This window comes from Aquila chrysaetos, chromosome 5 (genome assembly GCF_900496995.4).
Source record: "Aquila chrysaetos chrysaetos chromosome 5, bAquChr1.4, whole genome shotgun sequence".
Classification (NCBI taxonomy): domain Eukaryota; kingdom Metazoa; phylum Chordata; class Aves; order Accipitriformes; family Accipitridae; genus Aquila; species Aquila chrysaetos.
Genome location: NC_044008.1, coordinates 4,743,953 through 4,763,196, shown reverse-complemented (window position 1 = coordinate 4,763,196; position 19,244 = coordinate 4,743,953). Strand labels below are relative to the sequence as shown.

The 19,244-nt window shown below is 44.0% G+C and overlaps 1 protein-coding gene across 2 annotated transcripts in view; it reads left to right on the top strand.

Moving 5' to 3' along the window:
- SFMBT2 (Scm like with four mbt domains 2) overlaps positions 1–19,244 on the top strand; it is a 122,599-nt gene that overhangs the window by 94,652 nt on the left and 8,703 nt on the right. For both annotated transcript variants that reach the window (XM_030015702.1, XM_041123867.1), the window contains 5 exons: positions 5,934–6,043; positions 14,063–14,238; positions 15,805–15,974; positions 17,775–18,023; positions 18,161–18,289. In XM_030015702.1, the coding sequence (XP_029871562.1) occupies positions 5,934–6,043; positions 14,063–14,238; positions 15,805–15,974; positions 17,775–18,023; positions 18,161–18,289 (834 nt within the window). The remainder of the gene's footprint in view (positions 1–5,933; positions 6,044–14,062; positions 14,239–15,804; positions 15,975–17,774; positions 18,024–18,160; positions 18,290–19,244) is intronic.

Here is a 19,244-nt window from a genome sequence, read left to right as displayed (position 1 = left end):
TGCTGCATAGACTAACACCAGCTTCTCCAAATTCCTCAAGAATGGGACCGATTACCAATTGTGTAAACCAACCTGAGTTTCCTACAGAAAGCCTGTTTTCTCTTGCTCTGCCCCCTTACAGAATTGCTAGCTGAAGGAGCAAATAGCCGTGTCAGTGAGATATGGGCATCTTGCTTTTGGAGACATGAACAACTTCCCAAGGAGCAGGACAATGGCAATGGTCCAGCATTGGTCAGTGTTATTTTGCAGATAAATTGAAGCTCATTCTGGCCATGGGGACCAGGCCCGAATTCTGGAAAAGGTGAAGAGAAGGCTTTCAGGGTGTTGCTGTAGGGGAGATAACACCTGGTTCATATCAGCTGCTGCTGAGACAAGAGAGGGGTCAGCAGCTCAGAGAACCATGGGCAGGGGCGAGGATAGGGGTACCCAGCACATGGAGGAGGCAAGAAGTGACAAAGAAGACGTCCCTGCATCGAGACAAAGATCTGTAGCAGCTGCCAGAGCACCCAGAAGGACTGCAGAGCTGAGTGGTGAGAACATTGCAGGAGGTATCTCCTCCAGCCCAAGACCACAGCCACCAGGCTTTGCACAGCTGAAGAGCTCGCAAGGTTCCCCATCCCTCCGAGCCCGCCCTCGGTGCTGAGCTCAATGCCTTCGTCTCACTTTACACCCGCTGATGATGTGGCCCCAAGAATGCAAATGCATTATAATTATCTCTCTCTCACTATATAGGAAAATTTCAGGCCATTGTAAATTATGCATCAGCATAACTTGTCTGGAATAGATAAATTATACATGGGCCTTACTTTGGCAACACACAGGGGAGGGTGGGAAAGACAACTCAAAACAACAGCTACAAAGGAAGAGCGGAGTCCGTAGCAGTCTGGTGAGAGCTTTTTAAATCACCCTGGTCTCCAGCCATCACTCACTGCCTTTAGAGACGCTCCAGTTAAAAATCTGTGCCGGTCGCCAGCCAGTTCACAGTGGGCAGCAGTCTCCATGACGGAGATGCTGCTGTGTTTGGCACTGATGGAAACCACAGACTAAAACCAGCTGAGCAGCCAACTCTTGTCCCGTTCCCCAGCCTGGATTACCTAAAGCAAGAAGAGAGCAGATGTCCTCTCCCCACTAGCACTAGGTGATGGGAGACCTTGCTCCTGGCTGGGTGCTAAGGAAGTGGCTCCCCATCCTCTGCCTTCCTCCACACTCAACCAAAAAAATGCAGCATGACTGTAGTTAATGATGCTCCTCAGCCCTCTTTTCCCCCAAGGCCTTGTCCTTCCTTACCTCCATCACTGATGCGGTGAAGCATCATCCTGGATCCAGCTCCAAACTGGTGCTACTCGCCTGCGCGCTAATAGTGAGATAGCTATGGGTCAGTACTGCTTGCTTCGGGATTAAACAAGGTTAGGAGATACCCTTGTAGTGTGGAGTAGAAGTATCTCCTTCCATTTGAATAGCATGGGCTGTTGTTACCTGGGATGTCAGGAGAGAAGCAGCACAGATAGGTTTGCTTTTGCGCAGCACCTCTTTTCCAACAGAACAGGCATTTCTGCCGAGTTCTGCGTTGTTGCTGCATCCCTCCGATTTCTGCCCAATTGCTTTGTCCTAGCGTTGGATTCAGAGGTTGTGAGCTCTGCAGGGAGGGAACTGCAAAGGTGCCTTCCAGAATGGCAGCCCTTGAGCAAGATTTCCCAGCAAAATCTTGACAGCAATTGCAGCTTATTTGGTAGTATGATCAAAAATACTGATTTTAATTCTGTGTGTGTTTGTGTGCGTGTATCCGTGAATCCATGCAAAGCCTTAGGTGAGTGACAAGTAACTCTTGTGCTATCTAGTGCCAAACTTATTTTTAAAGCCTAGCTGTTCATTATTCCTGGTGCCAGCTCAAGTTCCTGCTTTTGTGGTTTCTTTCACAGCAAGAGGCAAGTGAGGTGGTAACGCCTGTTGTTTAACATCAGCTGCAAATCTTATCTCATTGCTGAGATACTTGTTGGAAAAGAAGTTGAAACTTGGAGCCAAGCACAGTGGAGACATCAACTATTGCCATCCAACAACTACATCTGGGCTGAAAATTAGTGGCTGTATAGTGGCTAAGATATGTAATCAATGCTAACTTTAAGTTAAATTAAAATAAACACATTATCAGCTTTAGATTTAGTTCTTGGGTCAGAATATCTGAAGAATACTTCTGAACAGTTGTTCTGTCTATACCAGCAACTCACCACGGCAACATTGTAAAACAAAATGAGGTGTCTTTTTTAAGACTTCAGATGATCTATAACCCACCATATTTTAGGAAAATATGCTGTAAAGATTAATTAGTCTTATTGCTTACTGCTCTTACTATTCTTAAGATACTTTGCTCTTTCTCTATTTAAAAAGAAAATGGACTTAAAGGTAATGTGACTGTCCAACTGATGCAAACAGGAGAAATCAGCCAGTATTTGTGAAGGAAGGCTGTTGCACTCTGCAACTTGACTTTTTTGAAGCACAGCATGACTTCTTACAAGAAATTTGCATAATTAAATCATGGTGCTCAGAAAATTAAGTAGTTTGTACTGAGCCTTAGGTGTATGATTGAGCCGGGCTGATAGTGCTATCATTAGTCATCAGATATGCTGTTGGAATGGCAGAAACCTTTGTGGTCTGGAAGGATATAAACTGCATTTCTGCAAGAGGGTTCACTAACATCCTCCTCAAGACTGCTCTGTGGACTTCAGCTCAGCTGTAGTAGTTCCTCCAACTTAGGATCTGGACATCTGTATTTTTGAAATGTCATGGACTGTCATAAGCATGTCAACACTTAAGTGCTACAACCTTGACTATGACAAAAGCTCACTTTTAGATCCTTGATCATCTAAGGAAAGAATCCACACCAACTCTTTTTTCCCTTCTCTCTCTGTCCCACAGACACGCCATTATTCCAAGTAAAATAAAATAACTGTTTACTGTCCTGCCTGAGGCTAGCCTGGGAGTTAGGGTCTCTCCTGTTAGGTAGGAGATGTGGGCATATATCTCAGATAGAGGAGGGAAATTGAGTTTCTCCTCATAAGGATGCTGAGCATTGGGCTCTTGAACAGAAGAAGAGGTGTGATGGTATTTTGAACTGCACCTCAACAGTGATACCTCCTGAGAAAGCTTCATCCAGGTTTGGGACCATCAATGAAAAGGGGTGGAGAGATGAGAAATGTGCAAATACCAAAAAGCTATGGTGGGAAGAAAGGTGCTGAACTGCCCAGTGGCATCAGACACATCTGGACGTGCTCAGAAAAGGGCCCTTGTGCACTTGAAAATCTATGACGTGGAAAACTTTATAGCTAAGATGTCAGGTGCTTATAAGGTTGGGTAGAGGCTTGTGGTGGTGCTCACTGATGTGACTCCAACCTACTTGACTCTGAAAATCCAAAGTTCAGCAGTAGCAAAGTAAAACCTCATAGATGCATAGCTGCAAAGGCTGGTGGTGTCTAATCCACCCCTCTGCTCCATGGCACCGCTGGCTGCACCCAAACCATTCCTGATGGAGAGGGCTGAAAATAAACTACCAAAATCTCTGACTGGTCACACTCTAGCCAAAGGGAATTTAGTGAATCAGATCAAAATTTGACCAGTCTGATATGGGTGGAGTAACTTTCCATCTCCAGAGAAAGTTGGAAACTAGAAAGTTGGAAACTGGTCTAGGTTTCTTCACTGTTTTTGCTTTAATCACAGTTAATTTTTCCACAAGAACCAGTGTTCTTGTTTCTCCCTAGTGTTTAATAGTGTGTAATACGAAGCGATAATGTTGTTAGAAGGTAACACTGTTAACATGGTGATGGACTTCTGCTGTAGGGTAAAATGCCAAACCCAGTGACTTATTTGAGGTACGAGAAGAGTAAAAGCCAAAGGTTTTAAAAAACATTTTTTCTTCCCTTAAAGGGAAATGATTGTTCTTACAAAACGCTGTCTTTTTAAAGTGAGTTTAGAAGTTTACAGAGTCCTGCTGATGACAGGCCGGTTTTGAGAAGAGTCCTGGTATTTTGGGTGTCTTTGCAGGGCTGGAGTTGATTAGGTGCCTGGGATAATGCCCAGACATGGCCACACTGTTATTTGCAGGGTTGGGTTTTCTTTTCTTGCTCATTTCCTAACTGTTCTGACAACTCATACAAACACCATCGCCCTGATAAAGGAGCAGGACAGCACTGTTGGTGGGAATTGGTCAGCAAGAGACACTTGCTTTCTGCTCCTGGCTTTCCCACCAGCAAGCAGGGTGGGTGCAGAAGTGTGCTTAAGGAGAGCTTTCCCAGCAAGCTCCTGCGTAGGCGTTAATGACTCCCTGGATTTGTTGATTAAGAGGGGAACACATCTGATGAGTTGTGAGCGAGCGTGGGAGCTACCCAGGCACTTGATGTTTTTTTGAAAATCCACCTTTGGCTTCCCTACGTAGGGTCTCGGTGCCTCTGCGTCAGAGGCCAGTGCCCCATCAGTTTGTACGGTGAGAGGCAGGCAAGAAAAGATGTGGAGGAGCAACTGGACGGGCTCACTCAGAAGCTTTCTTTTGCTGCCTTGGGAATCAGCGTGGCTTAGTAACTAGTATAGCAGGGTTGTGTGATGAGATGGGAACCAGCTGGAGAGCTGTGGGTAAATCTGTGTTGTAGTTTCCCCTTGTGTGAGATGGGGAGCGTGCTTCTGCCCCTCCTCATAGAGTGCTCTGAGATGTACAGGTGATCAGAGCTGCCTAAGACGTTAGTGCTATTATTAGGCATTGCTTTAGGTGTCTCTAATTGCGCTTTTTTGAAGAGTGGTTCGAGTAATGTTTCCAGGGGCCCAATGATAAATCAAATTTTGCTTCTAGTAAACAACCTAGCCAAGCAACTCAAACCACTGCTGTTATACATGGTACTATGCAGCTTTAAGTGAAGCCCTTGCCTGAAAATGATTAATCCTACAAGGTTTTCAGAATGCTAGCAAATCCTCGGGTTCCTGGATTAAAAAAAAAAGTCAAAACAAAAACCCAAAAAAACCCCAAACATAAGCACATTGCTCTTTGCAATATGATCTAGTCACTTTTTCATTTCTGATGAACCACGTTCATGGGTGCTGGGGAAACTTAACGCTCATCACACTGAAATCATTTGCAGGCCCCCAGAGAATTAAGAACAGGCATTAGATAAAGAGCTAAATTATATCAAACCCACTCTGGACTCACTGTGGGGTCATTCATGTGCATACAATGCAGGGTGTTCAAACACATGGTCTGGGGCTGTTAAAGAGATTTGTTTTTCTTGTATTTATCTCCTTAGGCCAAGTGTGGACTATTAAAGCTTGGATTACTGGAGTCAATAGTAGGAATCATTTTTATTCTCAGAGACTTTGGATTAAATGGATTGGCACATGTGTTTTGTTTTACAGAGTGGACACAGACTGGGTTTCAGGCACACCTCCTGCAAATTCTTTTTGTGTAGACTTCATTAATATTCTTTTAATACAGTCGAGGCACGCAGCACTCAGACACTTAAGCGTATTGCTGAGCTCAAGTATGTAAATTTCCCGTTCCGTGTGTAATGGTACACGTGACTTTGTACCTGGTTGAGCCATCAGAATTATTTTCATTTTTTATTAAAATGAGCCAGTATGGATGCAGCGAATGGAGTCTGCTTTGGGTGAGAGGGTCTGTCTCAAAGAAAATTACTGATTAACAGGAGATTTGGGGGGTTAGCTAGCAGCATTTAATGCAGCCACCATATCAGACTGATGTGTCATCTACAATACACTTGGCACATCGATCCAATCTGGGACCTCTTCTCATTGCATCTAGCACTTACCCTGTGCAGCCTGGGCCCTAAGTTGACACCTGTAAGCTGCTCCTGCCTATGCAGCACCTGGGATCATATTCAGTGTGGTCAAGGGCTACTTTTAAACCCATCAGTGTTGTTGGTTTTGTCTCTCAATAGGTTCTCAGCATGGTGATCAATGCAGCTTACAAGCCAGGGAGTGTTTTACGAGAACTGCAGCTAGTGGAAGACCCTCAGTGGAATTTCCAAGAAGAAACACTTAAAGCAAAGTAAGTCTTCAGTATTTGGTCTCTTATTTGGGAGGCTTCAAAAATGGAACTGACTGGAGGAAAAAAAAAGACAAGAACAAAAGATTTTTTTCTATTGTGACAGTTTTACTTTTCTAATTATCATTTTGCTTCATTGAATTATTTGACTCATTCTATAGCAACTTAAGAAATGAAATATTCACCTGAATGGTTCATTTCTATTGTCTTTCTCCAAGCAGCTGTCCAGATTTTTATGAAAAATGCCATGTTTATTCAGCGAAGTCCTGAGTTTATGATGAGCTGTTCCTATAAGCTTGGCTATTATTGAATTAACTCAATTCCTGGCTTTCTAAATGTAGGAGTATTACTGCTTTTAATATAGAGCTTGTCACTCTTATGCAGAAAAACCTGGTGAGAACGAATGGCACAAAAAAAGTGTGAAGAGAATAGCAGGGACACATTTTTAAGCAGGAGAGCGATTAGGACAAAATACTAACAAATCCGAGATTCAGGTCAAGATTTGAGGCCTTTCTAGAATATATGCTTCGATATTCAACTACACTGAAGAAAACTGTATATCTAGAAAATACTCATTTTCTCCTTCCAACTTTAAAATTTACCCATTGATGTCTTCTTTATGTAATAGGCACTACACTTAGGATGTATTGCAACAACCATTGTCTCTCTGAAAGGGGGGAGTCTCACCTAAGCTCCCTCCAGAGTCCCTCCAAAGGGCAATTCTTCCCTCTTCAAGATGGATGTCAACAAATAGTTCTTTGAAGACAGCTCTCTCCATTGACTAACTTGGTCACCTTGACTTTTTGAGTACTGAAGTTAAATACAGTGAATCTCACCCTTTGTACTGAACTGTTACTCCTTTTCAAATAAAAGCAATTTTCTCTTGGTTATTTGAAATGATTGGCTGTCAAATGTGGCACTATTGATTGCAATTGTATTTGATCTTTGGCCATGCAGATATTGCAGAAAGTTCATTTGTGCTTTTGTTGAGGTAGAGAATTGAGAACCTTTTATTCTGCATACTCAGAAACTGTTTTTCTAAAGGAGGATTGCAAATAGAAATGAAAAGCTACTAGAAAATCCTATTTTTAATTTACTTCTTTCACCCATGTGGAAAGTCATGGTTTTGTGTTTTTCAGTTAAAATTTTGTGGATGGAAATCTAAAAGTAATCCTTGTGCATGCAGATTTTCATTAAAATCAAGTCATTGTCCATGACCTGGTTTTCATTGATTCCAGGCTCCCACACCTTGTACATCAGATAATGCACTCTTATAGGTACTTAGCAGTTGTGAAATCAAGTTGTAAGGCCCCATCTTAATATCCTATCCTGCAAAGAATTGAGCTTACAGGCGGTTTTCCTAATAGCAGTATCCAAAATAGGACTTTATTGGGATTTCTCATTTGACTGTGGGGATCCACCCTGTGCAAAAGCAGCAGGACCTAGTTCTTAAGGCTGCCGCAATCCTTATTTCTAATGGGAGGCACCTTGGAAAATGTTTCACTGACCATCAAGTGCAGGGAGGTCTTGTCCTTGATAGTCAGCTATGTCTACAGCCCAATTCCCTGTGACCCCAGGCAGCCTGCTGACTCTGGGTGTGCTTACACCAAGACGACCAACTCACTGAGTACATGGGCTGCTAGAGGTTGTCACTCATCCGTATCGCATCAACCACTTATCCCCCCTCAGTGTTACCTGACGTGCTAATCATACTGTAACGAGCACCTCCGTCTCCGTTACTTTCCCCCATGACGCTTCTACCCATTCGTTCCTGTCTCTATTATCTCCTCCCGTTTATTTAGCAGGGCAGCCAGCCTGCTGGGATCTACCTTATATCTATATAGCCTGCCAGATAAAAGTATACCAGTGCTTTCCAGCAAGGAGGTTTTGTATTTTATGTTGGCCAGCCAGTCACAGAGGCTGTGTACGTGTTCCTGTGTGACGGCTACCTCAGGAGGCAGCAACCTCAGCTCTTCAGTGAGTCAGAGAGCATCTCTCAACTTTATCAAGCCACAGAATGGATCATTACAGGCTCGAGGCTGGGACAGCGAGTTTCGGAGTGACTTCTGAGCGCAGCAGTTTATTCTCGTTCAGTGTGGCAGAGCTCATGGGGCTGGACAACACCTTGTTGCTGTGGCTACCTGGCTTCTGGGGCTGGAGCTCTGTTTGCAGAGCGGTGCTTGGTGGTCATACCAGCTTGCCTGTGGGTAGTTGGAGTACTTTTAAGAGTGGGTGACAGAGGGTTGACATGCCCTAAGACTGTCTGGCTACCCTAGGACTTCTTTCTTTTTTCCTTGCTGAATTTGCTTGAGTTGCTTCATCAGGAAGCATACCAGGGTTTTAATTGCATTTGGTCGCGCAAAAGGAGAAAAGAAAACACGCTCGTGAAATCAGGTACTCTGGGATGCGCAAACAGCACATGACACGTTACATCAGGTATGACAGTCAGTTGTGCTCCAGCATCTTAAACAGACCCGTAACGAGCAAACGCCTGTCTACACCGACTTCCAGCTACACCGGCTCCCAATGGTGTCTTGCTGCTAATGATGACAGCTCTACAGCCAGCTGGAGCGTCTGTGCTGTAATGTGACATGTCGTGTCACCGCCTGCCTTCTGATGTAAGCTGACAACTCCTTGGATCTTGACAATGTTGTTGTTTGTTTGCGGCGACGGCTGTAGTAGGGTAGAGCAAAGGGGAGGGAGGAAGACGGTGAAGAGGAGGCTGCTTTTCCCACTGGCCCAAATGCCAAATCATGCACTACCAGGAATGCATTATCTCAGTCCTAGGGCAACCTGCGTTTAGTTGATTCTGCTGGCATGAGTGACCAGCGCAGAATCAATTACACTAGCCTTGCAAAGAAGATAAACAATTTAGGTTGTCCGAAGAGATGTGTCTGCAATGCGTGATGGCAGTCGCTTCCCATCAGCGCTGCTGGCTCTTTGTGAAAATAGTCAAACCTGATTTATTGGTGATGATGAGTTAGAAATGTCAGGCCTGATCCTCTGAATTCCCATAAGCGCCAGCCGAAGCGGTAGGCATTCAACCCTTATAGTTTTGATGCTTTAAGTTCAGTGCCTACATCTAGGTTTGGCTTCCCGATTCTACATAAAATGCTTGAGGGACTTTACGCTTTTTAAGGGTTTTCATTTCTAAGGGCTGTAAGTGGGGCTGTTTGGACTTACCCATTTTTGCAGGACTTTGGACACAAACAGTACCAGTGTGTGCAGAGAGTTATCTCCTGGGTCTTGTACGAAGCCCAGTTAATCAAAATAAGAAAGATGAGTATTCCTGGACTCCTTCATCAAACGAAATTTCGAGAGCTGCCCAAATCCAGTAGCTGAACTCTAGGAATATTTCCCCCCATCACAGACAGCATTGCTTATTTATGAAGCTGCATTTCAAAGAAAGTCTTTTCACTGTGGATGCTCTAGAAGACTGCCTTTCACTTGTGATAGATGATGCTGAGGTGTTCGAAGTCTTCTTTGCCGCAGCCTTTGCTAGCAAGGGTTACTCTCAGGCCTCCCAGGTCCCTGTTACTGTTTGAGGGAGTGAAGTGTTACTCACAGTAAATGGAAAAGAAGCTAGAGATGCTATAAGCAAACTGGATGTGCCCAAGTGCATGGAACCAGATGGGATGCAGCCAGCTCTGCTTGAGAGAACTGGCCAATGTCATTGCAAGGCCACTCGCTGTCATGTTTGAAAGTTGATGACGATCAGGGAAGTTTCGTGATGTCTGGAAAAAGGCAAACATCACAGCCCTCCTCAAGAAGAGCAAGAAGGAGAATCCAAGTAACTACAGGCTGTCAGTCTAACTTCCTGGGAAGGTTATTAGGCAAATCCTGCTGGAAGCCATTTCCAAGAACATGCAGGACCAATAGGTGACTGGCAAGAACCAGCATGGATTTACGAAGGGTGAGTTGTGCCTGATGTGATAACTGGTTTGGTGGTTGAGGGAAAAGCAGTGGAAGTTTGATTTTATCAGGTTGATTTTATCGAGGCTTTTGACACAGTCTCCCAAGTGTCCTCATAGCCAGGCTGTGGAGATGTGGATTGAATTGCGTGCATGATGAGTGGAAAATTGACTGGACAAATGAACCCAAAGGGTTACAATCAATTATACAAAGTCCAAGTGGCAGCTAGTTATTAACGGTGCTCCTCAAAGGTCAGCACAAAGCTACAGCTCATATAATCTGGTTCATCTTCCACATCAGCTGTGCCACATACTTCTTGAGGCACTGCAAAGGTGAATTAGTGTGACCAGGTGGCCTTCTGTGCCAGATATTGGAGATAGAAGTCATCAGGAGCAGTAGAATGACTTAAACCCTTCCTTTCTTTCCGTAATTGGGAGGAGACTTAACAAGACATGTCCTTAAAACTAGAACAGTTCCAGTGTCTTTTCTGAATCCTCCCTTCAAGAGTACAAAATGCCACTGGATGATTAAATAGCTTTGGAGGAAGATACCTTCTTATGTTTAGCAGACTTTAAGCTAGTAAGACAAATTGGAAATTTCTTGCAAAAGAATAGGAGATTTTGGTCCCCTAAAAGGAAATTGAGGCTTTTAGCCACTTGAGTTGTTCAAAAGTCTCAAGGATTGTCAGAACTGTAGGCTGTATCCTTATGATGAAACTTTTGAAAATGAGGATAGTCTCAATGTTCTTGCTGTTTGAAGTGTCTTCAGCACAAGACTTTGTGTCATCACACAGTGGTCCCTAACTAAGACATTTTGTTCTCATGAACCTCTGATCTATTTTACCACCAAAGGAATCTTCAACGGAAGAATGATGTTGCCAGCAAAGTGCTGTTAGCTTAATATTGTTGCGCGTGGATCAGCAAAGATCCGAAGTATATTTTTCATGGAAGTAGTTTCAGCTGTAAGGGTTTCTCCAGGTTTTGGTATCTGAGGGCAGAGAAAGGGGAGAGGAAAGGAAGATTTCTTTGGCTTTAGCTGATAAATCTTTTTTAAAAGAACAGTGATTTCTAAGAGGACTGAAAATGTTATGCTTGACATGGCTGTTTTCCAAGTCTCCAGTGCTGCCATGCTGTGCATGCAGGTTACTTACTGCTTGTAAGTGGTTGGGAAGGTAGGAGTCCTAGTATGAAAACATCAATAGGAGTATCAGTAGTTGGCAATTTTTTGAGCAATGCTAATGGAAAAGGGTTTTCTGATTATATACAAAGGAGCTCTTTCCACATGGCTGTCCTAGAACAGCTCAGATTACGTTTGGTGGTGTTTGTGTTAAAAATCTTTAGTGTGTGAGGAATATGGAAAATATTAGTAGAACCTGGTTTATAGTTGAAAGAGGTGCTGCCAAGGCCAAAATCACGTAAAAAATATTACTGGGGCCAGTACTAACACCTTGGGTTATTGAGACTGATTGCTGCAGTCATGTTGATCTCCATTTAGCCATCCGTTCTGTTAATTACTATATGCGTTGCATTCAAACCAGACTGTGAAATCAGTCAGTTGTTCATTTTCCTAGTTTCATCTTTTTCTTTCACCAGGCACTTCAGTACAATGGGTCCTTTCTAGGCAGCCAAACACAATAGGAAGCACACAGTTAGAAAAAGTCAGCCATCCTTGAATAACACCCATCAGGCAGCTTTCTTAGCTTATAAGAAAGAAGATCAAGAGGCAATTTGATTACAGTGCTTTTGCAGGGAAACAAAACCAGATGCAGTCTTTTCATCCTAGTGGTGAAAGTCAGAACAAGGACAACTAAATGCAAGTTAAATCCAGACACATCCAGACATAAAATGGGGCATAGGCTTATGAGCTATAGCTACAGGTGCTCCCACTGCCAGGATTCTTCCAGGGTGGAGACCCTCGAGAGGAGGCTGGTGCTTTTCTGGAAGTGATGCTTTAGTCCAACCGAAGTTGTTGGGGTTCAGGTGAAGGTAACGCAATGAAATTCCACAGCCTGTCACAGGAGTCAGACTTACTGACCTAATGATCTAGGCTGTTGTTAAACTTAATGGCTCCTGGAGAAGTAATAAGGGCAGGAGTCTTTTCAAACACACTGAAAAGAAATATAAAACATTTATAAGTAGATATATTTAAATGCCTGTGGAATTTGTTCTTTCGATATTAGGTATTGCCAAACCTTCTTTAGCCAGCCTGCTTGTGCAGCTATTTCATAGGGAAGCTGGGATAACAGCACTCTGTATCTGGAAGGAACACTTTTTCCATTTTAGATCTGTTGTCCAGGTCTGTTGAGGGGCATGAAGAATTGGCTAATTAAGTCATTTAATTCATTCATTCATTCAGAAGGATGAATGAATCCAGGATTGTCACCATGACCTGGTGTCCTTGGTCAGGCACCAACTGCGGTATCGGAGCCTGGTGCCTTGCAGAAATGCTCATATAGGTTCTGGAAGAGTTTTGTGTTGAGGTGATATTTTGGATCAAGTCTTTTGTGACATGAGGATGGTTGGACTGGGCGGTTCTCAGACCCAAGTTTCGTTTGGGTACGCCTCTATAACACTTCATGTACCACAGTTTCAAACCCTTTTCCCATACCCCAGTGTTTCTGGAAAAAGCTTTTGGGAGGGAGAGCAGCAAAAGGTGGTTTCTCAGCTGCTTTGCGCAACTCAGTAAAACCTTCAGAGAGAGGGAATTGGGTCTGGGCACATGCTGTGCGTTTTAACTCTCTGGCCACATCTCCTTTGTTTCACCTTCCCCTCCTCTTCCTCTTCCATATCTGACTATCAGCAGCTGATTCTCTGCTAGGGAACTGTGGGTCATAATGCGCTCACAAATGCTTTGTCTCATTTTTCCTGACGACTGTATCTTTGTCTTTCGTTGCCTCCCATCCAGTAATCTTTCTTTCACTGTCTCTCCCTCTTTTTCTTTTGTGTGTGTTACTTTTCTCTCCTCTAAGCACATTTATAATGCCTTAGCACCAGGCGCTCGCGTGATTGTCTCTTGTGTTGCATTCCTCAGGACGTGCAAGAGATGTTTTAAAAACCTTATCTCACCATTTACAATAGCTTGGTGCTGCTGTTTAATAAATTATGGGGATAATTGGTTTTTCAGAGTTCGCATCTACAATGTATTACAGCAGGGATGTAACTATATCTTTCTTAGCCATTTATCGCTCAGAAACACTTCATATAAAACACTGAAATAAATGTTTTAGTAGCACATGGATAACAAATTTAAGACAAACCTTTCATTGCATCTGCTCTAAGCATTCCCTGTAGGAATCACTGTTTTTAGGGCCTGTTCTCGCAGCCCTGTTAAATGACTCAGGAGACTCCTGATGAGTTCCTCGGGTCTTGTACTGCCCAAATCTCATAGTGGTGAAGTCATCTGGTCCCTGTATGGCAGGCAGTCCAGTTTCACCCAGATGCAACCGCGGTTGGCACAACGAAACTGTGGGCTTCTTGTGTGCTGGAACATGAGTGGGCATGGTGGTGGTGGGTTGACGGTTGGACTCGATGATCTCAAAGGTCTTTTCCAACCGAAATGATTCTATGATTGATTCTATGATGTGGGAGCTGCCTCAAGAAAGATGGCAATGGAGAAGACCAAAGGTGTATTGGGGGCTTACAGAGACAGTCTCCAATGCAGCCCACATACAGGGTGGTGACCAGAAAGCTCTGCAAGGCATACAAACTTCTAATTGCAGATCAATATATGAGGAGAGACTACATCCTTCTCCCCAAAACTTTGCATCAGCTCGTAGTATGGGCATGCTGTCCTGTGTAATATCCTCACGAAGCCTCCTGTGATTTTTTTCTGTCTCTTGGCTTATCTACAGATATACCCAGTCTGCGCATGCATTCCTCCCCAAGTCATGTCCGCACCTCTGATTCCAGGGTCATTTCACCCTGCCTTTCCTTTCTCAAGTCCATCTGAAATGGAGCCACTAAAACAAGTAGACCTATTCTGCCTGCCTTCTCAAGAGACACTCTCCCAAAAGTCATTAGGGAAGGTATCTCCCTAACAGAGGAGGGTCTGGTCTGTAGCATCAGAGGACATTGTTTGATTGGTGACATGGGGTCTTGTACGTTTTTCTAGATACAGAGGGAAGACATACAGGGCGACCGTTAAGATTGTGCGGACATCGGATCAGGTAGCAGATTTCTGCAGAAGAGTCTGTGCAAAGTTGGAATGCTGCCCCAACTTGTTCAGTCCTGTTCTGGTGGCCGAAGTCTGCCCAGAGAACTGCTCCATTCATACTAAAACCAAGTACAGTGAGTATTGGCCAAAATGCTTCTTGCTGCTAGCTGGGAATCAGAGTGGTGGGAGACTGTGCATGAGCTAGTGGTGAAGAAGAGGAGTTGTGTAATATGTTAATATTGAGTAGGATTCATTTCATCTAAGAGCATTTATTTAATCATGACCAGGCCACCATAGGCTCCCTTAGTATTCTGTACAGAGAAATGGGCATCTCCAGAAAACTGTCCATCTCACTCCATCCTAATATATCTGTTTGAAAGTCATTACTTTTTAGAAGTATTGACTTTTCTTCATACATGAAGTTAATATAATGAACACATAAAAGGAACCTGCAGTGGCCAGCTGAGATTTAAACTGCTACATCTGAGACAACATCGTTAGGTGAGATGAATCCTGTCCTACTCAGTGAAGAGTTTCTGGCATACGTACCAGCACAGGCCGGTATCACAGTGCCGAGGCACTGGAAGGAGTTTGGTAGCACTGACTCTCTCTGCTCAGGGTATTTAGTATTTAAACATGCTCCTACCTACTCAGGAAGACTGAAGGTAGGCATGTGTTCGACACTTTTTGTTGTCAATGTTACTGATTTTATTGGCTCTTAGGTTAGGAAAGTGGAAGTGAGTGCTGTCTTTCCACAAAGGTTATAAGAAACCCATATGATTGATTTAAACTAATTAGCTTCTGTTTGGTGCCAGAGTAGAAGGAGAAGTGGGCTCAGGGAGAGATTCCCATTGCTGAATAAGGGTTTCTCTACAAGTCTACACCTGAGCTAGACTCCTAGCTCCTGTTGGAGAGCTGTGGGAGTACAGGTAGGGAAGCTCCAGCTGAGATTTTCTCATCTCAGAGTTGATGGTTATATGTGGCTGGATGAATCGTTCCTCAAAACTCCATCAATTTGATGAAAAGCTCAATTCAGTTATGAACTTTGACGTAGGTGCCAAGTGACATTTTAATTGTCCCAGGATACCCTACGTGGTGAAGGGCAGAGTATCTGTCAGCCCCAGAGGTTGCTGTAGAGCATGTCAAAAGGCATCTCACACAAGTCCCTAACGTAAGGTCAGAGGACTCTCACATCCTCTGAGAGTCATAATTTCAACTTGGGCCACGAAATAGTCGAAGGTAATAAAAGCCCGTTCCTTCGTGCATTGAACAAACACACATAATTCAGGATAGCCGGTCCTCTTCACTCTCTGCTGAAAACATTAGCAACTGAAAGAGTATCTAAGACTGTTAACTCATGCAGAAGGGCATGGGATCAAATCTGAAACATGCTAGCCTCTCTCCCTCCAATCACTGCTCGGCTTAGTGGAAGCTTTTCCTAAGTACATGTTGTAGGGTTAAATTCTGAACTCCTCACTCATCAGCAATAAATGTGTATACATAAGAGCTGTAACACTCTGCGCTAGTCCAAGATGACATCTTGTATTTACACTGGACATTTTTTCCAAATCAATGTATTTTAAAGTTTCTAGTAAAAGTGCACCTAGAGTGCAGTACTGAATCAGTAGCAAGGAGCAAGCCAAAGTTTCCTTCTCTTGGTGGTTAAAGTTTTTAATGGGTATTTTGCTTCATTCCTCCAGCTTATTATTACGGGAAGAGGAAAAAAATCATTAAGCCACCAATTGGGGAAAATAACATGAAAAGTGGACATGTCAAGCCAGCCAGACGCAGAAAGAGACGGAAATCCATCTTTGTGCAGAAGAAAAGGAGGTCATCAGCTGTCGATTCGAATGCTGCAGGCTCTGCAGAGGTGCGTGTTGCGCTGGGATAAATCAGCAAAAGCCCCTTGGTGCTTTTTTTGTCCCCCCATCTGCATTTTCCTTTTGAGGGACGTCTCAGCAAACCTCAACACTTACGTTTTCCTTTTTGAATCCCTCCTTGCTGCTCTGTTCTTCTAAGGTCAGACTGGTTTTCTTGGGACACTTTGGGGACTTCTACCCTTGTCCATTCTAGAGTTAACAAATAGAGTTTTTGCTCCCATCTTCATAATGCTTACTAGCTAACATGCTGTCTAATATTGTATCTTTGTTTTCTTTTGCTTCCTTACAAGCCTTTAGGCAGGTAGACGAGCCTGTTAGATGCTTTGCACAGCATCTAGCAGAGTGAAGGAGGTCTGTGATCCACGTCTAAGATCTCCATGTATTATAATAAATAATAATAACAACTCATGGGCCATTGTGGTTTCAAGGGCTTTTATTTTTTCATTAACCATTTGTAATATTTTGGGTTCACAACATCAAGCAATAGAAGTTCTAGAGGCTTTAGAATACAAGCAAATGGTTTGTGTCCCAAATATATGGTATTTGAGGCCTCAGTCTTTCCAAATGCTGTGTTATATGACAGGATCCCAGCTTCAGCAATGATTTGTGTCCAAATACAACCTGGAGCAGAATTAGTTCTGTGTGGACCGTTCCCAGGTGGTTTTCCCGTGATATAATGACAAAGTTCATATGTGGTTTCGTTTCCTCAGCTGAGTGCCAGTGATTGCTGCTTTGTGCAATGTGAAATAAAACTGATTTACTTAAATTCCCTGTACTTCAGCTGGAGGGGGATATTTTAGTCAGCTTTCAGTTGATTGCTTGCATCTTCATGACTTGGTCCTCATTTAGGTGTAGTTCTGCTTCATTTCCTTAAATTATACCTGCTTCAAAGGAATTTAAACTCATGTTAAGCCTAAATCAACCATTAGCCAATTTTTCAGCCTTTCAGCCAATATAACTAACTTTGCCTAAAATTGCTCTTTCACTTAAGACCTAAGCATATGGCTTGGATGCATGCTCACGCTTTGATCAGAGCTAAGCTGTCGAAGCCATTTGGGCCACTTACGTATATATAAAGTTCAAAATACACAGTTCCCGCCAATTGATGAGTGTTTGCAAGCCCTGTGTGACAGAAATAACAAGAATCTGGTATAATATCCTTTACGTGGAAATTTGTGCTTCACCTTCAGCAGTTAGGTGTTGGGCTGAAAGCAGGGACATCTGGGTGAAATCCTCTGTCCTGGGTTTTACAGAAATGCCAGCTAAGAAATCAAGTTCAAGTATGCACTTGTAGATTTAGATATTTTTAAAAGGCACCAGAATTTCCTTCCTTTCAATACTGGTGACACCTGTGGTAATTTGAAGCAAGGTGAAGGTTTAAACTCAAGCCTATTTGTGATTTTATTTTATCTCAAGCAACCTGAGTTTCGTTTTGTCCTTTTAGTATTTTCCATTTCCCCTTCTCATGCACATCTCCAGTGCCACAAGGTTTGAGCTGCAAGACCAGCAGAGGAACATTTCATGCCAGATGAGTTATTGCCGTTGACCTTTTGTTAGAAACAGAAAAAGGATTTGTCCACCATGTGGTTTTTTTCTTCTGTATTGTGTAACAAATCTAAATTGAGGGCTAATCTACTTAGCACTGCAATGAAAACGAGATAATTGGGTTAAAATAAATGTTACCCTGGACCAGCGTGGGCACGGGTGTGCAGTTTGACCCAGTGCCTTTCGATTTTCTGCTGTATTAATCTCCGAGCCTGGATGCCGTTTCTCTGCTGGTCCTTGTGCAGGAGAGCGAAGATGACGAGCCGGACGCGATGGAGGACGAGACGGGAAGCGAGGAAACCAGCTCAGAGCTGCGGGATGACCAGACGGATACCTCTTCTGCCGAGGTCCCCTCCGCCAGGCCCCGGCGAGCGGTCACCTTGCGGAGCAGCACCGAGTCGGACAGACCTCCTCCCACGGAGAGAGCCCGGCGGAGCCGGAGACCGCAGCCCCACTCCTACGGCGAGGCGGAGAAGTGCGCGCAAGTCAAGGAGGTGAGCGTTTCCCGCGATCGCTCCCGATTAACGGCAGTATTCTTCCTAAATTAGCCTTCCTCATCTGAGGAGGGCATCCCTGCCCTGGTTCTCCACACAAGGTGCTTTTCCTTATGACAGCTTTTGGTTTTTTGTAGGAAATTAAGCAAGAAGAGGAAGAGAAGCTCATCCTGGACAGTAATCCGTTGGAGTGGACCGTGACTGATGTCGTGAGGTTTATTAAACTGACCGACTGTGCACCCCTTGCCAAAATATTTCAGGAGCAGGTAGAGGTCTTCATGTAACTCTTCTCTTTGTGCCTGTGGTGCTTATTCACATCACGAAAAAAAAGAGCAGCACGTACCAGCTTGCTAGCTGGGCCCGGGGCTTTGACAGAGAGATTATGATCAGACTTTAGATCCCCTCAGACCAGGCTATAGCACAAATTTTGGCAAGGCATGGAAACCCTTGGAAACTTGAATCAGAGCCTTGCCAGATCCTCAGAGAGACCAGAAACACCCCAGCTGGAGTGCTTGTGAAAAGCGGGAGGTTTAGACCTTTCTTGTTCATGCCAAGGTCCACACCGCCATCCTGGGGTCACACAGGCACCTCAGTGTACCAACAGATAGTGGTTATTTGGTACCTAGCAAGCTGTCTCTCCTGGCCGCATGGGTTCCACTGTATCTTCAAATATGGGCCTGGGAAGCAGAAAACTGCTGCTTGAACCCAAACCCGGCTGCCTGAATTTTGTCTCTAACGCCTAGATGCTTTGAGTATGTAGACACCTATGTCCTATCTGCATCCCTCTGAAGATCTGGCAGTCAGGCCCTTGGATGACCTAATTTTAGGAGGTGCCAAGCATCTCTCCATTAAGCGGGTAGGTTTGCGGGAGCAGAAGCCAATGCTCTTCATCTCAAGTCAGTGTGAATGTGTAAAATTTATATAGAAACAGCCATTCCTTGGCTAATGAGTAACAGCCACCACTGAAAGTAAAGGGCAGCACTAAGAAATCATAGTTAGAAAGAAGCAAGTGTGGTTAATTAGGCCATAGCCGATGGCAGTCAGTGGTACGGCCAACTGCACATTGGACTATCTCTGATTCTTCACCATGAGCAACTCTGTACCCAAGTACAGCTGCTTTGACTGGGAGAAGTTGAAGTGCGAGTCTAGAGCAAGGCAGAAACGCTCCATAGCAAGATGCCGCGGTCGCTGCGTCACGGCATGCTCCGACCGTTTGTTAAT